This window comes from Tamandua tetradactyla, chromosome 5 (assembly GCF_023851605.1).
Source record: "Tamandua tetradactyla isolate mTamTet1 chromosome 5, mTamTet1.pri, whole genome shotgun sequence".
NCBI classification, from domain to species: Eukaryota; Metazoa; Chordata; class Mammalia; order Pilosa; family Myrmecophagidae; genus Tamandua; species Tamandua tetradactyla.
In genome coordinates, this window is record NC_135331.1 from 91,384,394 (window position 1) to 91,403,516 (window position 19,123).

General features: G+C 46.9%; 1 protein-coding gene across 9 annotated transcripts in view; it reads left to right on the plus strand.

Annotated features, from left to right (window-relative positions):
* ANKS1A (ankyrin repeat and sterile alpha motif domain containing 1A) overlaps positions 1 to 19,123 on the plus strand; it is a 253,183-nt gene that overhangs the window by 206,616 nt on the left and 27,444 nt on the right. For 7 of the 9 annotated variants that reach the window (XM_077161540.1, XM_077161539.1, XM_077161541.1 and 4 more), the window contains 2 exons: positions 878 to 944; positions 13,570 to 13,676. In XM_077161540.1, the coding sequence (XP_077017655.1) occupies positions 878 to 944; positions 13,570 to 13,676 (174 nt within the window). The other 2 variants (XM_077161547.1, XM_077161548.1) reach the window with 2 other exon arrangements.

Below are 19,123 nucleotides of genomic sequence, written 5' to 3' on the forward strand. Positions count from 1 at the left end.
GTCTTCTGAGAAGTTCTTCTATTCAGGGTTATGTACCTGAATAGGCTTTGGCAAACCAGCTTTTTCATTACTGGCAATAAGTAAATGGAACCTACATTTTTATTTATTTATTCATTTATTCATTCACTCAACTAGTATATGTTATTTGTTCACTGTTGAGCCAGGCCTGGGTGGAGAGAGAGGAACAAGTATAAAATGGCAAATAAACTGTGCTTGAATCCAACCCTCATGGTGCTTTCAGTGGTGATTCTTCCCACATACACTCCATTTGACCTAGAAGAGGTTAGTAGAGTCAACCCACCTTGGCTTCCAGGAGGTTTCTTTGTGCAATTGCTCTGCTTGCCTCAGCTCTAGAAATTGTCTTCATGCCTCAGAGCTGACAAATAAATCGGTTATCTATTTGCCAGGCACTGCTCTAGCCACTCAGGGTATAGCATGGAACAACGCTGGCAAAGTCCCTACTCTGATGGAATTTAAGTTCTAGCGTGACCAGTAAAGTGTGCCAGGTCTAAGCTGCTCTTACACCCTCTGCCGAGTCTTTGCTGGATCTGGTAAAATTATTATGGGGTGTAATAAAGTGCCTTAAAGAGAGGCTCTTTGACCTTTCTAAAAGGAGAGCCCAGATAGTTGCCAGCTTAGCTCACTCCCTTCAGAGCATGTCTTCAGACCCTGTTAGAGCTATGGCCAGAAAAGGGCTTTTCTAGATCTGAGCAGCAGAGTTTCAATACCTTGCAGGTTGGTGCTAGCTCTGCAAATTGTCTAAAGGAGACCTGGAGCTGACCAGAGGTCAGCACCCAGTGGGCACTTTTATATTGAGCTGGCAATGTTTAACCCAAACCTGACATCCTTTCTTTCTTGTCCCTTTCTTCTATTTCAGATTGAGAAAATCATGAGTTCTATTGGAGAAGGAATTGACTTTTCTCAGGAACAGCAGAAGATCTCAGGTACTATACCAAGCAGCCATTTCCCCCACAGATACATGCCTTTCCAGCTTTTGGTTCCTCCTGGCTTAGGTGTTTCATTTAACCCAAATGACAGACATTTAGGGAGATAAGAGCAATCAGTCTCAGTTCACATCATGCTCTTACAATAGCTGCCTTCAGCACTGGGAATTCAGAAACTCATATATCAAGACATTCCCATCTCATTTTTATTTTCAGAGCCAGGGCTCCTTTTATATATTAGAGGGGGAATTGTGTAAATTGCATTTGAAGCATTCTGGGGAAGCTGCCTGTATTAGTTAGCGTTCTCTAGAGAAACAGAATCAACAGGGAACACTCACAAATATAAAATTTATAAAAGTGTCTCACGTGACTGTGGGAAAGCTGAGTCCAAAATCCACAGGGCAGGCTGTGAAGCCAACGATTCCAATGGAGGGTTTGAACGAACTCTACAGGAGAGGCTCACCAGCCAAAGCAGGAAGAGAGCCTGTCTCTTCTGAATCCTCCTTAAAAGGCTTCCAGTGATTAGATTGAGAATCACTCATTGCAGAAGACACTCCCCTTGGCTGATTACAAATGGAATCAGCTGTGGATGCAGCTGACATAATCATGATTTAATTCTATGAAATGTCCTCATTGCAACAGACAGGCCAGCACTTGCCCAACCAGACAAACAGGTACCACCACTTGGCCAAGTTGACACATGAACCTAACCATGACAGTCCACCCCTTGTCAACTTGGCAGCTATATATATAAAACCTTAAATCATACCTAATTTCTAAATAAAAACCATTAAAAGACACATTTTTTTCCCTTTCATCTAACAATACTCAACTGTCCTGCATATAACTGGAAACATATTAACTCTCTCCAGAATAGGGTGGAAGTCCTTGGGTAGTATTCATTCTTAAACTTGGTATCTTACAACTTAAATCGTATAATAGGAACAAAAAAGCATCACAGTTCTCATTTCTGTAACTGATCACATGGTTGTAGTTCATATTTATCACTACCTTCTTCCACTACCCATTCCATGTTCCCTTTACCCTCAGCAAGCACTTCAGCTGGCCATGGTCCTTTGCCTGGTGGGGTGACCCAAACCTTCATTCCTGAAGTTTCAGACCCATTGGTAGTCCTGCCTGGATTGGGCTATTGCCGTTTTCCGTTGATTTTAATCACAGGGCATGGTAGTACTAAAAGATGCCCTAGGGGATCTCCTATATTCCAAGAAAACTCTTCTTTACCACCATTCTGTAGTTGCAGTCCTATTTCCCCCTGATAGGGTCAATCACCCCAGACAATAATGTAATCCCCTTCTTGGCTTGTTGATCCAGGGGCATGAGTAGCCCAAAGTGACCAGGTGGCAGTCCTAGATTCTAGTTCAATGGAATCGTTGTTTCTCCTGGTGGAAGCACTCTCCCTTTTGGAACTAAAACCTGTAGACCAGCAGAGCTCAGGGTCACAGGGACAGGAAGCAAAAATTTTCCTAGTGGATCACTAGGGGTAATAGTGAGTGGTGCCACTCCCATTTCCACCCCTTGGTTCCTGGACCCATGGATCCTGGCTATGGGAGAAATAGCACCATACAGTGAACGCTGATTCACAGCATATACAGCTTCCTGGAGAACACTACCCCAGCCTTTCAAGGTATTGCCACCAGTTGGCACCGTAATTGAGTTTTCAAAAGGCCATTCCAACTGCTTCTGGATGATGGGGAACATGGTAAGACCAGAGAATTCCATGAGCATGTGCCCATTCCCATACTTTATTTGCTGTGAAGTGTGTTCCTTGATCAGAAGCAATGCTATATGAAATACCATGACGATGGATAAGGCATTCTGTAAGCCCATGGATGGTAGTTTTGGCAGAAGCATTGCATGCAGGGAAAGCAAACCCATATCCAGAGTATGTGTCTATTCCAGTTAGAACAAATCGCTGCCCCTTCCATGAAGGGAGTGGTCCAATGTAATCAACCTGCCACCATGTAGCAGGCTGGTCACCTTGGGGAATGGTGCCATATCGGGGGCTGAGTGTGGGTCTCTGCTGCTGGCAGATTGGGCACCCAGCAGTGGCTATAGCCAAGTCAGCCTTGGTGAGTGGAAGTCCATGTTGCTGAGCCCATGCGTAACCTCCATCCCTACCACCATGACCACTTTGTTCATGAGCCCACTGGGCAATGACAGGAGTTTCTGGGGAAAGAGGCTGACTGGTATCCACAGAATGGGTCATCTTATCCACTTGATTATTAAAACCTTCCTCTGGAGTGGGCCACGGTGGCTCAGCAGGCAAGAACGCTTGCCTGCCATGCCAGAGGACCTGGGTTCGATTCCTGGTGCCTGCCTATGTTTAAAAAAAAAACCTTCCTCTGCTGAAGTTACCCTCTGGTGGGCATTCACATGGAACACAAATATGTTCATGTTTTTAGCCCACTCAGAAAGGTCTATCTACATACTTCTTCCCCAGACCTCTTTGTCACCAGTTTTCCAATTATGGTCTTTCCAAGTCCCTGACCATCCAGCCAAACCATTAGCAACAGCCCATGAGTCACTATACAAATGCACCTCTGGCCAGTTTTCCTTCCAAGCAAAGTGACCAGGTGCACTGCTCAAAGTTCTACCCACTGGGAGGATTTCCCCATATCACTGTTGTTCAAGGACATCCCAGAAAGGGGTTGTAGTGCTGTAGTGCTGTTGTCCACTTTCGAGTGGTACCTGCATATCGCACTGAACCATCTGTAAACCAGGCCTGGGTTTTCTCTTCCTCAGTCAGTTCACTGTAAGGAACTCCCCAAGAGGCCATAGCTCTGGTCTGGGAAAGAGAAGGTAATGTGGCAGGAGTGGAGACCATGGGCATTTGGGCCACTTCTTCATGTAACTTACTTGTGCCTTCAGGACCTGCTCTGGCCCTATCTCATATATACCATTTCCATTTTACAATAGAGTGTTGTTGCTCACGCCCAACTTTATTACTTGGTGAATCAGACAACACCCAGCTCATGATAGGCAACTCAGGTCTCATGGTAACTTGGTGGCCCATGGTTAAGCGTTCAGTCTCTGAACACCTCTACTAAGGCCCAATAGCAGGCCAAAAGCTGTTTCTCAAGAAGAGTAGTTATCTGCAGCAGATGGTAAGGCTTTGCTCCAAAATCCTGAGGGTCTGTATTGTGATTCTCCTATAGGGGCCTGCCAAAGGCTCCAGACAGCATCTCTGTTTGCCACTGACACTTCCATCACCATTGGATCTGCTGGATCATATGGCCCAAGTGGCAGAGCAGCTTGTACAGCAGCCTGGACCTGTTCAGAGCCTCCTCTTGTTCAAGTCCCCACTCAAAATTGGCAGCTTTTCTGGTCACTCAATAAATGGGCCAGAGTTGCACACCCAAATGAGGAATATGTTGTTGCCAAAATCTAAAGAGACCAACTAGGCACTGTGCCTCTTTTTTGGTCATAGGAGGGGCCAAATGCAGCAACTTATCCTTCACGTTAGAAGGGATATCTCAACATGCCCCACACCACTAGACACCTAGAAATTTCACTGAGGTGGAAGGCACCTGTATTTTTATTGGATTTATCTCCCATCCTCTGACACGCAAATGCCTTACCAGTAAGTCTAGGGTAGTTGCTACTTCTTGCTCACTAGGTCCAATCAATATGATATCATCAGTATAATGGACCAGTGTGATGTCTTGTGGGAGGGAGAAACAATCAAAGTCCCTGTGGACAAGATTATGACATAGGGCTGGAGAGTTGATATACCCCTGAGGTAGGACAGTGAAAGTATATTGCTGACCTTGCCAGCTGAAAGCAAACTGTTTCTGGTGGTCCTTACTAATAGCTGTTGAGAAAAAAGCATTTGCCAGATCAGTAGCTGCCTCCAAGGTACCAGGGGATGTATTGATTTGCACAAGCAATGATACCACATCTGGAACAGCAGCTGCAATTGAAGTTACCACCTGGTTGAGCTTACAATAATCCACTGTCATCCTCCAAGACTCATCTGTTTTCTGCACAGGCCAAATAGGAGAGTTGAATGGGGATGTGGGAATCACCACCCCTGCATCCTTCAAGTCCTTAAGAGTGGCAGTAATCTCTGTAGTCCCTCCAGGAATCCGGTATTGCTTCTGATTTACTATTTTGCTAGGTAGGGTAGTTCTAGTGGCCTCCCCACCATACTAGCCCTCACTGCATGAGTTAGAGAGCCAGTGTGGGGATTCTGCCAGTTGCTCAGTATGTCTATACCAATTATACGTTCTGGAACTGGGGAAGTAACTACAGAATGGGTCCAGGGGCCCACTGGACCCACTGTGAGATGGACTGAGCTAAAACTCCATTGAACACCTGGCCTCCATAAGCCCGCACTCTGACTGCTGGACCAGAGTTACATTTTGGGTCCCCTGGAATTAATGTCACTTCTGAACCAGTGTCTGATAATCCCCGAAATATCTGATCATTTCCTTTTCCCCAGTGCACAGTTACCCTGGTAAAAGGCCATCGGTCTCCTTGGGGAAGGCTTAGAGGAAGATTAACAGTGTAAATTTGTGGCAGTGTAACAGGGTTCTCCCCGAAAGGGACCTGGCCTCCCCTTCATTCAAGGGGCTCTGGGTCTGTAAACTGTCTCAGGTCTAGAAATTGATTAAAGGGCCATGACTCTGTGTTTTTGTAATTCAGGTTAGACTTCTGCTCACTTGACCTAGAACTCTTTTGTTTATACAGCTCGAACAAGAATTTAGTAGACTGCCCTTCTATTGTATTTCTAGGTACCCCATGATTTACTAGCCAATGCCACAAATCTCTGCGAGTCATGTAATTTTGATTCCTGCTTTGAGTTTGTTGTCTATTATAATAGCCGCATCTACCCTGTCTTTGGCGATTAAGAGCTGCCACCTGGCTTCTGCCAACTTGGGATCCTATCATCCCCAATTTGTTTAAAGATTGCAGCTCAGTGACAGCAGTACCTACAGTAACATGTGACCTACAGAGAAATGCAACTACAGAGCTCTTCAGGGATGATGGTGATAGTCTCACAAATTTATTTCTCACTGTTCTGGTAAAAGGTGCATTCTCCAGACATTCCTGGGGTATAAGAGCAGACTTTGCATGATAAATCCACTCTAACATTCCAGTCTCTCTAAGCGTCTGGATGCCTTCATCTACATACCAGGGCAGTTCTGGCATTTCAACCTCAGGTAATGTCGGCCGCCTTTTGATCCATGTTTCAACCAACTGTCCAAACAAACTGTTAATACCTTTTCTAACCCCTTGAGATATAACATTGAATGCAGAATCTCTGCTTAGTGGGCCCATATCAATAAATTCAGCCTGATCCAGCCTTATATTCCTCCCACCATTATCCCACAACCTTAAAATCCATTGCCACACGTATTCCTCTGATTTCTGTCTATATAAATTGAAAAACTCAGAGTTCTTTTGGAGTATAATGTACCTCCTCATGTGTGATACTTTGTACCTCACTGTTAGGGGCCTGTTGGGACTTTAATCTAGTTATAGGTCTGGAAGAAATGAGAGGTGGTGGGGATCGGTCATGAAAAGAATTAGAAATATCTTCCAAGCCATTTGCTTCAGGGCCTTCATTTGCAGTTTCATCTGGTGAAACAGGATTAATCACTCTAGGGCTAATCCCTTCAGGAGGAGGTTGGGTGGCCAACTCCTCAAGGCAGGCTGGAGGTGGGGTGGCTGTGTCCTGAGGGCAGACTATTACAGGGTTATCTAGAGAAGACTCGGCATGATCTAGGGTTTTAACCTTACCCCCCAACATCATTATCAATCCATATGTCACCATCCCATTTTTCAGGGTCCCACTCCTTTCCAATCATTGCCCTCACTTTAATGGCAGACACCATGTAAGATTGAGATTTCAATTTACGTTGTAAAGTTGCTACTCTAACAATAAGATTCTGAGTCTGATTTTCAGAGATCTCAAGTCTGCAGCTACAGGAAATAAGATTTTACTTCAGGATACTCATCGAAACTTCTACATCTGTCAGACAGCACTTAAGCTTCTCGTTTGAAGCCTTAAGCCCATCCCTTTCACTCCTCAATGTAGCCAGTGTATCTAAAAACAACCAGCCAACATCTCTATACCTCTTATTTCTACAAAACTCTGTAAAGGTGTCAAAAACATCCCCCAGAGCCTGGCTTTGTACAAGTGAAGCATTAAGAGAATCAAATGGTGATATTTTGACTATCTCTTTGCCAACTCACTCCGTGGATTGGGAGTGTCATTCTGATTATGGGAATCAGAGTCCTTAGTGCCTTTGAGTCCAGTCAGAGTATAAACCATTCATAAAACCCATTTTTAAGATTCTGTTTCTTAAGAACCACTCCTGGTACCAAGATGTATTAGTTAGGGTTCTCTAGAGAAACAGAATCAACAGGGAACACTCACAAATATAAAATTTATAAAAGTTTCTCACATGACCACGGGAACGCAGAGTCCAAAATCCACAGGGCAGGCTATGAAGCTGACGATTCCGATGGAGGGTCTGGATGAACTTCACAGGAGCGGCTCGCCAGCCGAAGCAGGAAGAGAGCCTGTCTCTTCTGAATCCTCCTTAAAAGGCTTCCAGTGATTAGATTGAGCATCATTCATTGCAGAAGGCACGCCCCTTGGCTGATTACAAATGGAATACATGGATGCAACTGACGTGATCATGATTTAATTCTATGAAATATCCTCATTGCAACAGACAAGCCAGCACTTGCCCAACAAGACAGACAGGTACCACCACTTGGCCAAGTTGACACGTGAACCTGACCATGACACTGCAATTCAGAAAACTTTAAAAAAAATAGGAATGATTGCCACTTCTTCATAATTAATTTTGAAAATGTAGACTTTCTTAGCTCAAATTGAAACACATCTCAGTGACAGCCACCTCAGCTTTCCAGGTGGCCATAGTACTAAATCTTCAGAGGACTTGTCTGATTCATGACAATGGCAGAGCATGGAGAGGTTGGCTTTGCTCTTTCCTCCTTGCACCTGTTTCTTCATTTTTCAATTTACTTAATCACTTGTCATTTTTACTGCTGTACCGCTGCTACTGTAGTCATCCTTATTTCTATGCCCTGGGGTGAGTTCTGCCACTATTTCCTTTGTTTGTAAAGAGTACTGGGAGGCCATGCCTGATATTACTATGGGCTGTTTTTCTTGAAAACAGGATTGTGGTTGTATTACTTTCTCTGGTGAGAAGTTCTTGAAGGTGTTTCCCAGAGTAACTCTCACACCTCTTTGCTCTGAATGTCGGAAGGTAATTCTGTCACTCAGGCACCTGGGCTAAAAGCAGCTCGGTGGGGAGCCTGGTTCTCCTCCTTTGATTAAAATGCCTTTTGCACTGTACAGGTGGAATTCCTTGCTCCCTTGGGAGGCACCATCTGGGATAGACCCATTAGCCTCAGTTGGGACCTCCAGATCACCTTGCCCTAGTAGCAAGCCTGATAGATAAGATTGAGTGTGTACATCAGAGAGAAAGAAGCTGCTGAGTCCATGGAGCATGATGGAGAGAGCATGAGCTCTGGAGCCTCATAGCCCTGGGTACAAATTCTGGCTCTTGATACATACATGTCCTGGGCAAGTCACTTCATTTCTCTCAGCCCCTAATTCCCCATCTACAACATTTGAATAATAGTACCTACCTTATAGGATTGTTGTGAATGGATAATATATGCAAGTTCTTGTGCTAAAGAGGTACTCCATAAATAATAGCTATGCTCATTTTTATCCATGAAGTCATTACTTCCTTTTATTAAGAAATCTAGAGAAAAGGGGCATCTCCCCTGACTTGTATCCCTCTACCATTTTTTAGACCTGGTTTCCTGGAGCTACCCTCCCTCCAGCAGCCTTATTTTCCTGGCAGAGAGGTCTGAGATGAGTTTAATCTGTCTTTGTTAGTCTTGGGTTATGCTAGGGTCCTCACAGGTGACTTTTCTAGCTAAGAGTTTGTGAATCAGTTTCCAGGCAAGGATCAGGTGTTTGTTGGGAATATATGTTTAGGGCTAAGACAAACCACTCTTTTGGGGACGGCCATTTTGGGTGGGATCAATAGTAGTCCATTCAGTTGAGGCCACTCTCTGCTTCCCTCTTATCTGTCCAGGGAGCAGGAGCCTAAATCACTTACACATCTTTGAGAGCTTTGGGATGGAAGCAGACCATTGCTTCCTGGATTCGATAAATCAAGAGATGTGGCCACACCTCTGGAAAACGCCCTTCTGGGAAGAGTCCTTCTCCTTGGAGGTGGTGATACTGGGCTCTTTTCTTTGCCTTTCTGATCCCACCCACTGGTTCTTGCCCTCTGTGATACATGTGAACGGTGAGAGTTTGTCCTTCTGCGTCTCTGGGTTTCTGAATCTCTACACATGGTCTTTCTTTCACTCACTGAGTTAAACCATCCGCCGTACCCCAGCTTAGGAAAGTCAAGAGCAGGCCCACCTCTCTCTCTTAAGTCAGCTTTGGCAGGTGTATTCACTCCCTGCCCCCCCTTCCCCCAACATGGGACATGAATCCCAGGGTGTAAATCTCCCTGGCAGTGTGGGACCTAACTCCCAAAGATAAGCCAGGACCCAGCATGATGGGAATAAAAAAGCCTTCTTGACCAAAAGGGGGAAGAGAGAAATGAGACAAAATAAAGTTTTAGTGGCTGAGAGATTTCAGAGTCGAGAGGTTATCCTGGAGGTTATTCTTACTCATTAGATAGATATCCCTTTTTAGTTTATGGTGCATTGGAGTGGTTAGAAGGAAGTACCTGAAACTGTTGAACTATATTCCAGTAACCCTGATTCTTGAGAAAGACTAAATAACTATATAGCTTTTACAATGTGACCGTGTGATTGTGAAAACCTTGTAGTCTGATGCTCCTTTTACCCAGGGTATGGACAGAAGAGTAAAAAATAAATAAATAAATAATGGGGGGAGATAAAAAGGTAAAAATTAGATGGATTGAAATACTGTGGGTCAATGAGGGGGGGTAAGGAGTATGGGATATATGATTATCTTTTTCTTTTTATTTTTCTGGTATGATGCAAATGTTCTAAAAATTATCATGATGAATACACAACCATGTGATGATATTGTAAGCCACTGACTGTAAAATATGGTTGGACTGTATATATGTGGCTATTTCTCAACTAAAAAAAAAGCACAGGCCCATAGGGGTGGCCCCTGAACAGTGCATGTGATCCCTCCATGCTGCAGAGTCCCAACCCCATATGTCTACACTGCCGCCAGGCCATAAAGCCTGGAAAGGGTGGGTTTAGGACTGCCCATAAACAGTCTGATGGGTCACAGGGGCCTTTCCCATAATCTCAGAGAGTACTATACTTAGCTCACACCAAAGCAGAATTTTTTTCTGCATAGGCAGGCTCCAGGAAACAAACCCAGGTCTCTAGCATGGCAGGTGAAAATTCTGCCACTGAGCCACCGTTGTACTGCCCCAGAATTATTATTCTAAATGCTCAGTATGAGGGTTCAGATTGTCCTTGAGCTTCAGGATCGAGAAGAAGAGACCTGGGATGTGGGTTTTCCAACCTGGGAAGAAGACCATGCAAAGAGATTGCCCAGCCATGGCCAGTTTGGCAGAGGAGCATCTCCTGAATGGCAGGCCATAGCACTCTCTCGGTCCTATTTTGAGCCCATGGACTCTGAGCTGCTAGCACTAGAGCTAGTTACCAGAATCCCTGAAAGATGCATTTTACAACTCATCTCTGTGCCAGTTCCCACTCTCAGGAGTCCAAGAAGTATTAACCTTTTCACTGGCCCACCCCACTCTGGCTTCTTTCAACTGCCTGTCAGGCAGAAAAGAATCATTTGTGAAAGCCAGCCTGCTTTTAACCATTAAGTAGCTGTTAAATGCAGATTCCTTCTGGGGCCTGTTCTCCCTGTACACAAAACCCCTTCCTTGCCATTACCCATCTCCAGCCTCTTGAGGTATGGGTGCCTCCTAGCATATCACAGGGTGATAGTTGGTCCCTGGATTTTGTTTCTGCATAAAAGTTGCCTTTTCTGCCTCTCCACAGTTTAGTTTACTTGGGATTTGGTCCTGGTTTCCCCTTGTCTTTGGTCACTCCCCTAACTTCCCCTCCTCCTCCAGATGCTGAGTAGCTTGCTCTGGGTGTGGTGCGTCTCCCCGAAAAGTCTGTTTCTGAGTTCTTTGGTATGCTCACCTGAGGGATATCAAATGTCATATCCTTTTTCATTAATTGTTTGCTGATACCCATGACTTATTCTTCTTGGCAGCCAGGCGCACTCATTCCTGAAGTGGTTTGCTGTGGGGGTCAGGGAGGTGTTCCCTTTCTGTGGGCTGAGTACCCAGGATTGCATCATTCCTCTATCTCCTCTCCTTGCTGCCCTGGAAACTGTTGGCCGAAGCTGTAACAATGGTCTCTCTCTGCTCTTCCTGGTAATTCCTATTTCCAGTCCCTTGAGCTAGAAGTAAAGTTTTGACATCTCTGTCTTTCATATTCATTTGATTTGGCAAACATCTGTTGTTGATAAATCTGTCATTTTGGTCTGATGCTAGTGCTGCTCTGTCTTCTTTTTCCCTCTGCAGCAGCAGCAGCACTAGCTTTTACTCTGATGTCCATCCCTGATGTATTTTCCTGAGCGTGGAAGGGAGGAGGGCGGGGAGGGAAGAAAGGGGAGGGACAGACATTATGAGAGTGAGCAAGGACTGTGGAGCGGGCAGCAGGCAGCGTGGAGCCCAGGAGTCTTTAGACAAAGCATTCTGCTGCGGTTCTGTAAGAGCATACATCCACCGGCCGACAGAAAGGACCACAGCTGCCCAGCTAGGGGATTACAAGCAGAAATGAATCAGCAGCCAGGGCAGCCAGGGACGTTGGACTTCTTGAGGATAGAAGAACCTGCTGCTTAGGCTCCTGGAGCAGACTTCCCATTCAAGGGCGGGGGAGCGCACGTATCCCCCAGACTCGGCATGTTCGAGAGCTGCTGCAGTGGGCAGCTGGGAGGCCGCCCAGTCCCCGACCACCATCTGTTCTGCAGAGGACACAGGAGGGGACGAAGGCTCATGCGGCTGGTCACCAGGTCTCAGATAACCAAGCGAGTTGCTATTGTCCTGCCCTGGAGGGCAGAAAGTGCCCAGCAACAACCGAATGACTTTCACCGAGCGAGGAGTTCCTTGAAGGTGATGTTTTTTGCAATTGGCTCTTTTTCCTTCCTTGCACCTCTTTTTCCTCCCTTTTTCTTTTTCCCTTCTTTTATCTGTTCTTGCCCATGAGAACCAGACTCGGCAGATAAGCTAAGAAGTAGGCGGAGGTTAAGGCTTTCAGCTCAGAACAGCTACAATCTTCCAGGAAAGGCTGAACTTTTTCCTCTCGCACTATCAATATCTCCTGTCTGAACCGAGAGGCATAGCAAATAAATGTCTTCCTTCCCTTGCTCATCTTTAGAGGAGAACCGTCAACATCTGGAGACCTTGGAAAGACAGTTGCTGTCTTAATCACTCAGCCGAAGGGAGGACAGCGCAGGACGTGAATAGACTTAAGCCGCTACAGCCCAGCTGACAGAGAACTGCTTCCTTTTTCTCTTCCCTTTAACTGGTTGGGTTTCATCTCCTTTATTAGCCAAGAACTGAATCTGCTGCCTACTTTCCGTGTGGGCAGGCCAACAAGGCACAGGAACAGCCACTCTCAGCAAAAGAAAATGAATGCCCAGCCCCTGAAGAACAGCCCAGCCAGAGAAAGCAGCCCTTCAAACAGTGCCCTACCCCGGGGGAAGCCCTGAGCTGCCAGAATCTAGCTGTGAACTGGGCTCTGGCCCTGCTGGCCGTGCAGCCAGTTGGAATGCGATGTTGGTATCACAGAAGAGCCACACCCGAGCCTGATCCCCGAACCTTGGCCCATGTGCCCCACTCAGCCCCTTGCTGCCCTGAGCCTCTGTGCACAAAGGGCTGGTGGCCATGGTTTGCTTATTCCGGGACTGCTGGGGGAAAACAAGTAAAAGTCTCTTTTCTACCCCTGCCATGTTGTGTGCTGCTTGTGTTGCATGTGCTGGGTCCCTGTGAGCTGCTGCCGCTGCTTCCCTTCCAGAGGCCTTGCTGTGTGCCTGCGTCCCTCAGCTGCATGAAGATGTGTGCCCTCTCCTGACCAGTTTATGCTGCAAGGTCACAGAACTTGTCCCTCACCCCCAGCAGTGCCGGGGCTCCAGAAGTTGCATGGATGAAAGGAACAGCAGGGCTTGTGGGCACTTAGGAGTTTTCCTGACCCACCTCTATGCCTGTGGGGGCAGACTCTCTGAAATATCTCAGTGTTCACTGACAAGGAATTGACCCAGAGACCACTGGGGGTTGGCTTCCCCCAACCTGTAGGCAGAGACCGTGCATGTGCCACTGAGCCGTGGAGCAGCTCAGACCAAGAGGGTGTGAGAGGGCGGCAGCCACCTCAGGTTGGAAGTGTGTGTACAGTGCCAGGTGGGCCTGTCCTTGGCCTGTGGCAGAAGACAAGCTGCGTGTCTACTGCTCTCTGGTCTCTTGTACATAATTTGGCTGCTTTATGGTAATGACTATGATGTGGCAGTGCCATCTGTCTTCCTCTGAGTGCCGCTGCTACCGCCTTAATGGTTTTTCCCTTTTCAAGCGTCTGCCGATTCCTCTCTCGTCAGGTTCGCGGACGCTGGAGCAGAGCGTTGGGGAATGGCTGGAGTCGATTGGGCTGCAGCAGTATGAGAGCAGGTTGCTTCTGAATGGCTTTGACGATGTTCGCTTCCTGGTAAGTGCCTGTAGGCCTCCGCAAGGACTAGGCACTGCTCAGAGGAAATGTGCTGCCCTGGTGCCGGGTGTCTCCTGCTGGAGTTGCAAATAGTACATAGACCCACATCCATCCCAAGGGACATCCAGGAAGTCAGCCTAGCATCATGCCTTTTCTTGTCAAGCTCTGTCTTCTTATAAAATGCTGCCCTGGAAACAGTTCTGTAGGGAAACCTCTTTGCAAATCTCTGTCCCAAGAGGATATTGCAGACCTTTGCCCCCTCCCTGGTGAGATGCCAGGAGCTTTGGTGGGAAGGTTCCCTGTGGTGACCCATCTCAGCAGGATACCAGAAGTTTCCTTTATGTCCCAAAACTTTGCTGTCAAGCAAATGGTCACTGAAGCAAGGAGCCTCGTCTCCAGTCAAAAGGTCTCTTCCCCACCCAGCCAAGGCCTAGTGCCTGGGGTGGAGACCATGGCCACATAACCTCATCTACTCATGGCTTCAGAGATGGCCCAGAGGAGAGGCTGAGGAGATGGTTTGGAGGATTGGTAGCTTTTCTGAGCTGTAATTCTTTACTTTCTTCTCACTAAACACAAAGGGTCTTTCTCAGGTACCCTTACCTAGTCCTCCGACTCCCCGTGGAAGAGCCACCTGGCTAGAACCCTGCTGTTAGGATCTGGTGCTCCCTATGCCAGTCCTGAAAATAGGTCAGGGCAGGAGTGCCTGTCGCTGTCCCTGTCCTGGCAAGCCCTCCCTGAGTCATTCCATGGGTTGTCCATGGCAGTGCAGCCAGGACAGCAGGCTGAACTCAGTAATTGGCTGAGGAAGAAGGGCACTCTGGGCACTCTGGTGCTGAGTCATGCTCTAGCCACTGTACTCCATAGCCTCTTTCCTACATGTGGGGTTGGGGAGGGAGACTGAAACCAAGTATATTTTCCAAGAAACCTCCTTGCATGTGCCATCTCAGGAGCTTGGTTTGAGGTGAATCTAGCAAACCCTTCCCTACTCTTCATCACCCTTGTTTCCTGGTAGGCTTGTTCCTGCCTTCACAGGGCCTGCATCCTGAGTCGATGTGGAATGCCTTCCCTCTGCAGAGTTGATCTCTGTCTAACCTAGCTCTGTTGCTTCAGGTGAGGGACAGTGTCAGAATTGGCACAGAGCTCCGTACCCCCTTCCCTCCCCTTTAGGGAGGGTCTCCGTGGGCTTCCTGCTGGCAGAGTGGGAGGGGATGCATCTTTTTCTTCCCAAATAGCAGCCTGCCCCAGAGAGCTAGCCTGAGGCTTCTAGGAGGGACCCTAACCCCAGGACAGCTCACCTAACCTGGTGCCAGCTCAGCTTCAGGGCAGATGGTGAAGTCTCACACAAACTGCTCTTCCAAAGCCAGCTTTGGGGAAGTTGTTTTACAACTTAAAAAAATTGTAAGGTGGCCACAGCAGGCAGACTTCTTTCCTGTCATGTCAGAGACCTGGTTCGGTTCCTGGTACCTGCCCATGCAAAAAAAAAAAATTGCAAGTTTTCAAATAGTGATTTATTTTTCTTTTCAAAATTAAGCTAAATATATCTGTAATCCTTATGGCCTAATCCCTGACTTACCATCTCCCTTGGGGAAAGACGGCATACCCAGGACAAAGGTGGGAGCTCAGCCAGTAAATGGGAATGATTGGCACCTAGCTCTGAATGTTTAGGGGTCTCCCCTTGCAGAGCATACCCTGTAGTCTTACCCCCTCAGATCAGCTATCATGTAGGCAAATGAGGGTGGGCTACAATCACAGAATGTGCTTCAGTCTTGTAGAGGCTGAGCTCTTGGGAAATGTACTCAGTCAATTTTGACTTCTCACCCCACCCTCTGCTAATTTTGGAAAGGGTAAGATTCCTAACCCTTGAAAAGCCAAGACTCCTTGAAACTGTCTGCCACTCCCCGTGATCCTGAACCAAAGAGTAGCTGGGTGGGCATCAGGGGAAGTCTGGCCCAGGGCCAATGTCCATGTAAGATATAGGACCTCTACTAGAACATGTCTGTCCTCCTAAGTAGGAAATATACCATATCACTCCCTGGGCCTAGTTCTCTTGGCTCTAGTGGAGTTGTCTGCCAGACTGTTTATACTTCATTTAAGCATTTTACTTCAGATACCTGGAGTGGCCTGAGAAGACTTGCAAAGCATCTCTTGGGTAATTGCATGTAATTGCCAGATGGCTATAAGGCTAAATAAGTTTTAGCAACCAGAAAAAAAAAGAAACCACTCAGGAAGGTAGGCATTTTTGTAATCAAAACATGCCCTCATTGTGTTTGGTGTAATTTACTTCACATTAGCTATGGTATATCCCTGTGCAGTGTGGTTTTCAGAAGGCTGTGAAAATTTCCCTTGGTTCTAAAATGTCCCGGAAACTCTTCTATAAGATATACAAATAGCTCCCAGGAAGCTGTGCTCCAGATATTTTAGGAATTTCTGGAAAGTGAGGGTTTCCCAGACTAGTCCTGTGGAATTCCCCAATGAGTTTGATACAGGAGGGCAGAGCATTCATGGAAGCACATTGCTCCCTCTGGTTAGAAGAGGCTTTAGCATCCTGTGGTATAACCATCCTCTCTCTGCCTGAATCCCATCTGAATCATTTCTGCAATGACGTATTTTGTTTCAGTAATGGGGAACTCACTACCTTGCAAAGGAGTAGTCAGCCCACTCATTCTTCATATTGTCCGACTGATTTAGAGCATTCTTGATATTGAGCCAAAATCTGTTTCCCTGTAGCTTCTGTCCCTTAATCCAGTGTTTACCTTTTGGGAAGTGGAAGACCATTTTCCTGGCCGCCCTGGGTCCAGTCTTTTTTTGGCTGTTCTTCCAGTGATGCGGTGATTGACCCAGACAAGCAGGCACTGCAAGGGAACTTTATCCACGCTCTCTCTTGCCTGTGGGCAAAAAGCGCCTTTGATTTGGAGGGGTCAGGGCCAGAGTGATAGGGGCCACCAGATGCTCCCTAGGCCGACAGGGCTTGACCTCAGAGCCTGGGAGACAGAGGTAGTAGAGTCTGGCCCAGACACCTGCTGGCCAGCCCACCACAATGGCTCATACACCATAGCCAGTTCCATCTTTTCCCACAGGCCTTGTCCATTGGAAGCAGGCCTTCTTAGGGGAAGGGGAGGAAGTGCATTTAATCAGCATTTAAGGGAAGGAAGGAAGGTTACTGGTGGCTGACAAGTTTCTGACTTCAATCATGCTGATACAGGTCTTCGCGTCTGAGGACAGCCTCAGGAACCTTCCCAGAAATCTGGATTGAACAAGTGATGGTGATTCTGATGCTGAAGTGTTATGCAGACCTAAGAAACATGTTTTTGAAGAATGTCTGATGTGAGGAAATATGAAGTGTTGAGTGAAGAACTCATGATATAAAAAATTCATAAATACTGTGATAGTTTTTGCAAAAGAAAGCATGTGTGCACAGAAGGTGGAAAGGAGTAGGCCATAATGTTTTCGCTGATTATCTCAGGAGGATTATGAATGGTTTCATTTTCTTTTTTGGAGTATAATAGATTTTCTGCATTTCTATAATTAAAGTATATGAAATCAGAAAAACAAATAAAGTAGGTATCTTAAGGAATTTTAAGTCCAGCTGGGAAAACAAGGCATACGAAGCAGTAAAAACAATGGGCCAGCTAAGTGTTAAGTATTGTGGTAGACGCTCACAGGCGCGCAGGAGCACTGACAGGAGGAGAGCCTGCAATGACTGAAGTTACTGCATGCCAGGCACTGCCCTGGGAGGGACTGTCAGGCCAGCTCCAGCTGCAGATGGGGCAGCTCAGGCCCAAAGGGTGAAGACACGTACCCAGGTGCAAATAGCCAGTAAGTGGCTCTGGTCCGAGTCTGTCACTCCCCACACCTCTGGGTTATACTCGCTGCTCTGGGGGGTTTGTAGAGGCTGTGGGATGGGGAAAGGTTACAAGAAGGGGAAAGGTGAGGGAGAGGGGCCTGGCCATGTCTGTGGTGATGAGGGGTACAGGTCAGAGCACACTGAAGGGCAGGCTCTGACTAGGCAGAAGAGGCAGGTAGGCCTGACTGCGAGGGGCCTTGGAAGTCATGTTGTAGGGGAGTCCCAAGGTCTCTGAGCCCTGAGTTCAGGGGTGGGGAGTTTGTTTGTGCCTGTAGCCAAACTGAGAGCTTCTTGAGGCAGTGTGCATCTGCACAGCTTAGACTTCCAGGTGTTGTAGAGGGCAGGAACATGATAAGCAGTGAGACCGGGCAGACGAATAAATGAAGAATGGAAATGAGTCTGGGAGCTGGTTCAAGACAGGTTGGAAGCAGAGACTGAGTCGGCAGGCCAGTTGCTTCATATGGCCAGAGTCAGGGAAGCCTCTTGCTCCTCCCATCAATTTATTTCTCTACAGGCTTCTACCACATGGCAGCTCGGGCCCCACTGCTTTCCTGTCTGTTTCTGTGACAGGATGAAGCCAAGAGAGGGCTGAAAGTCATAAGTTCCAACCAAGAGGTCCTTCTTTGTTGGCTTCCATGAAGCTTTAAAATAAGGTCCCCAAAACCCTGAGGGTCCCCCCTGTTCCCATCCCCAGGATTTGCTCCTCACTCTTCACATGAGCAGCAGGGCTTGTGCCTTTTTTTTTCCTACCCTGGCTTCCCACACTGTCACCTTTTTCCCTTCCTATGACCTTCCACCCTTTGCCTTCTTCCATTCCCAGACTCCAAGGGGCCCTGACTCTGTTGTAGGAATGCTTCACTGCCTAAACTTCCTCTCTACCAGCCTTAGCCACCATCTCTTGGCTGGTACATTCTAAGCTGATTACTTTGTCAGAATTTTCTGAGCCCCAGCATGAAGTAGGGCCCAAGTGGGAGATTTTCTTCTATTCGGGGATTGGAGGATTGATAGAAGTAAAAGCTTTGAAAGAAATACTCTTAGACAAGTGTGGATCTTGCCTCCTAGACTAAATTTTGTTGAAATGTAAAAACCTTAACTCCTCAGTATTCTAGAAGTTGATGCTAGCACCAGGTGTTTCTTGTCTCTGCTGGGTCCTCCCCCTCCCCTGGTCTCTGGGAACCTGGCTGAGGGCAGCCCTTTCAGCTTGAGACAAGGGTCAGGCTCACGGCATCTACGTGCATGCGCGCTTGTGCTCTAGCTCGCCCCCTCCCCCAATTATCTCTCTCTCTCTTATTCTCTCTCTCTTGTGCATGAACATATGGAGTAATTCAGGGGGATAACAGCTGGAACTATACTAGGAGCTCAGCTCTATTTGCCCCAGGTACTGCTCTGACTTTCTCCAGTCCCCTTTATAGTAGGAGGAAATTTGAAAACTTTTTTAAAATACCTGTTTTCAAAGTCTGCTAACTTGGCTGGCTACAATTTAAGATGGAATTGGATTGACTATAACAGATCCTGTCACATAGTTTTCGATTGTTGACATCTTGGTGTGAAGCAGCTGTAGAGATGTCTTCCCTGGCATTTTAGAATGGCAGTGGCCATGTAG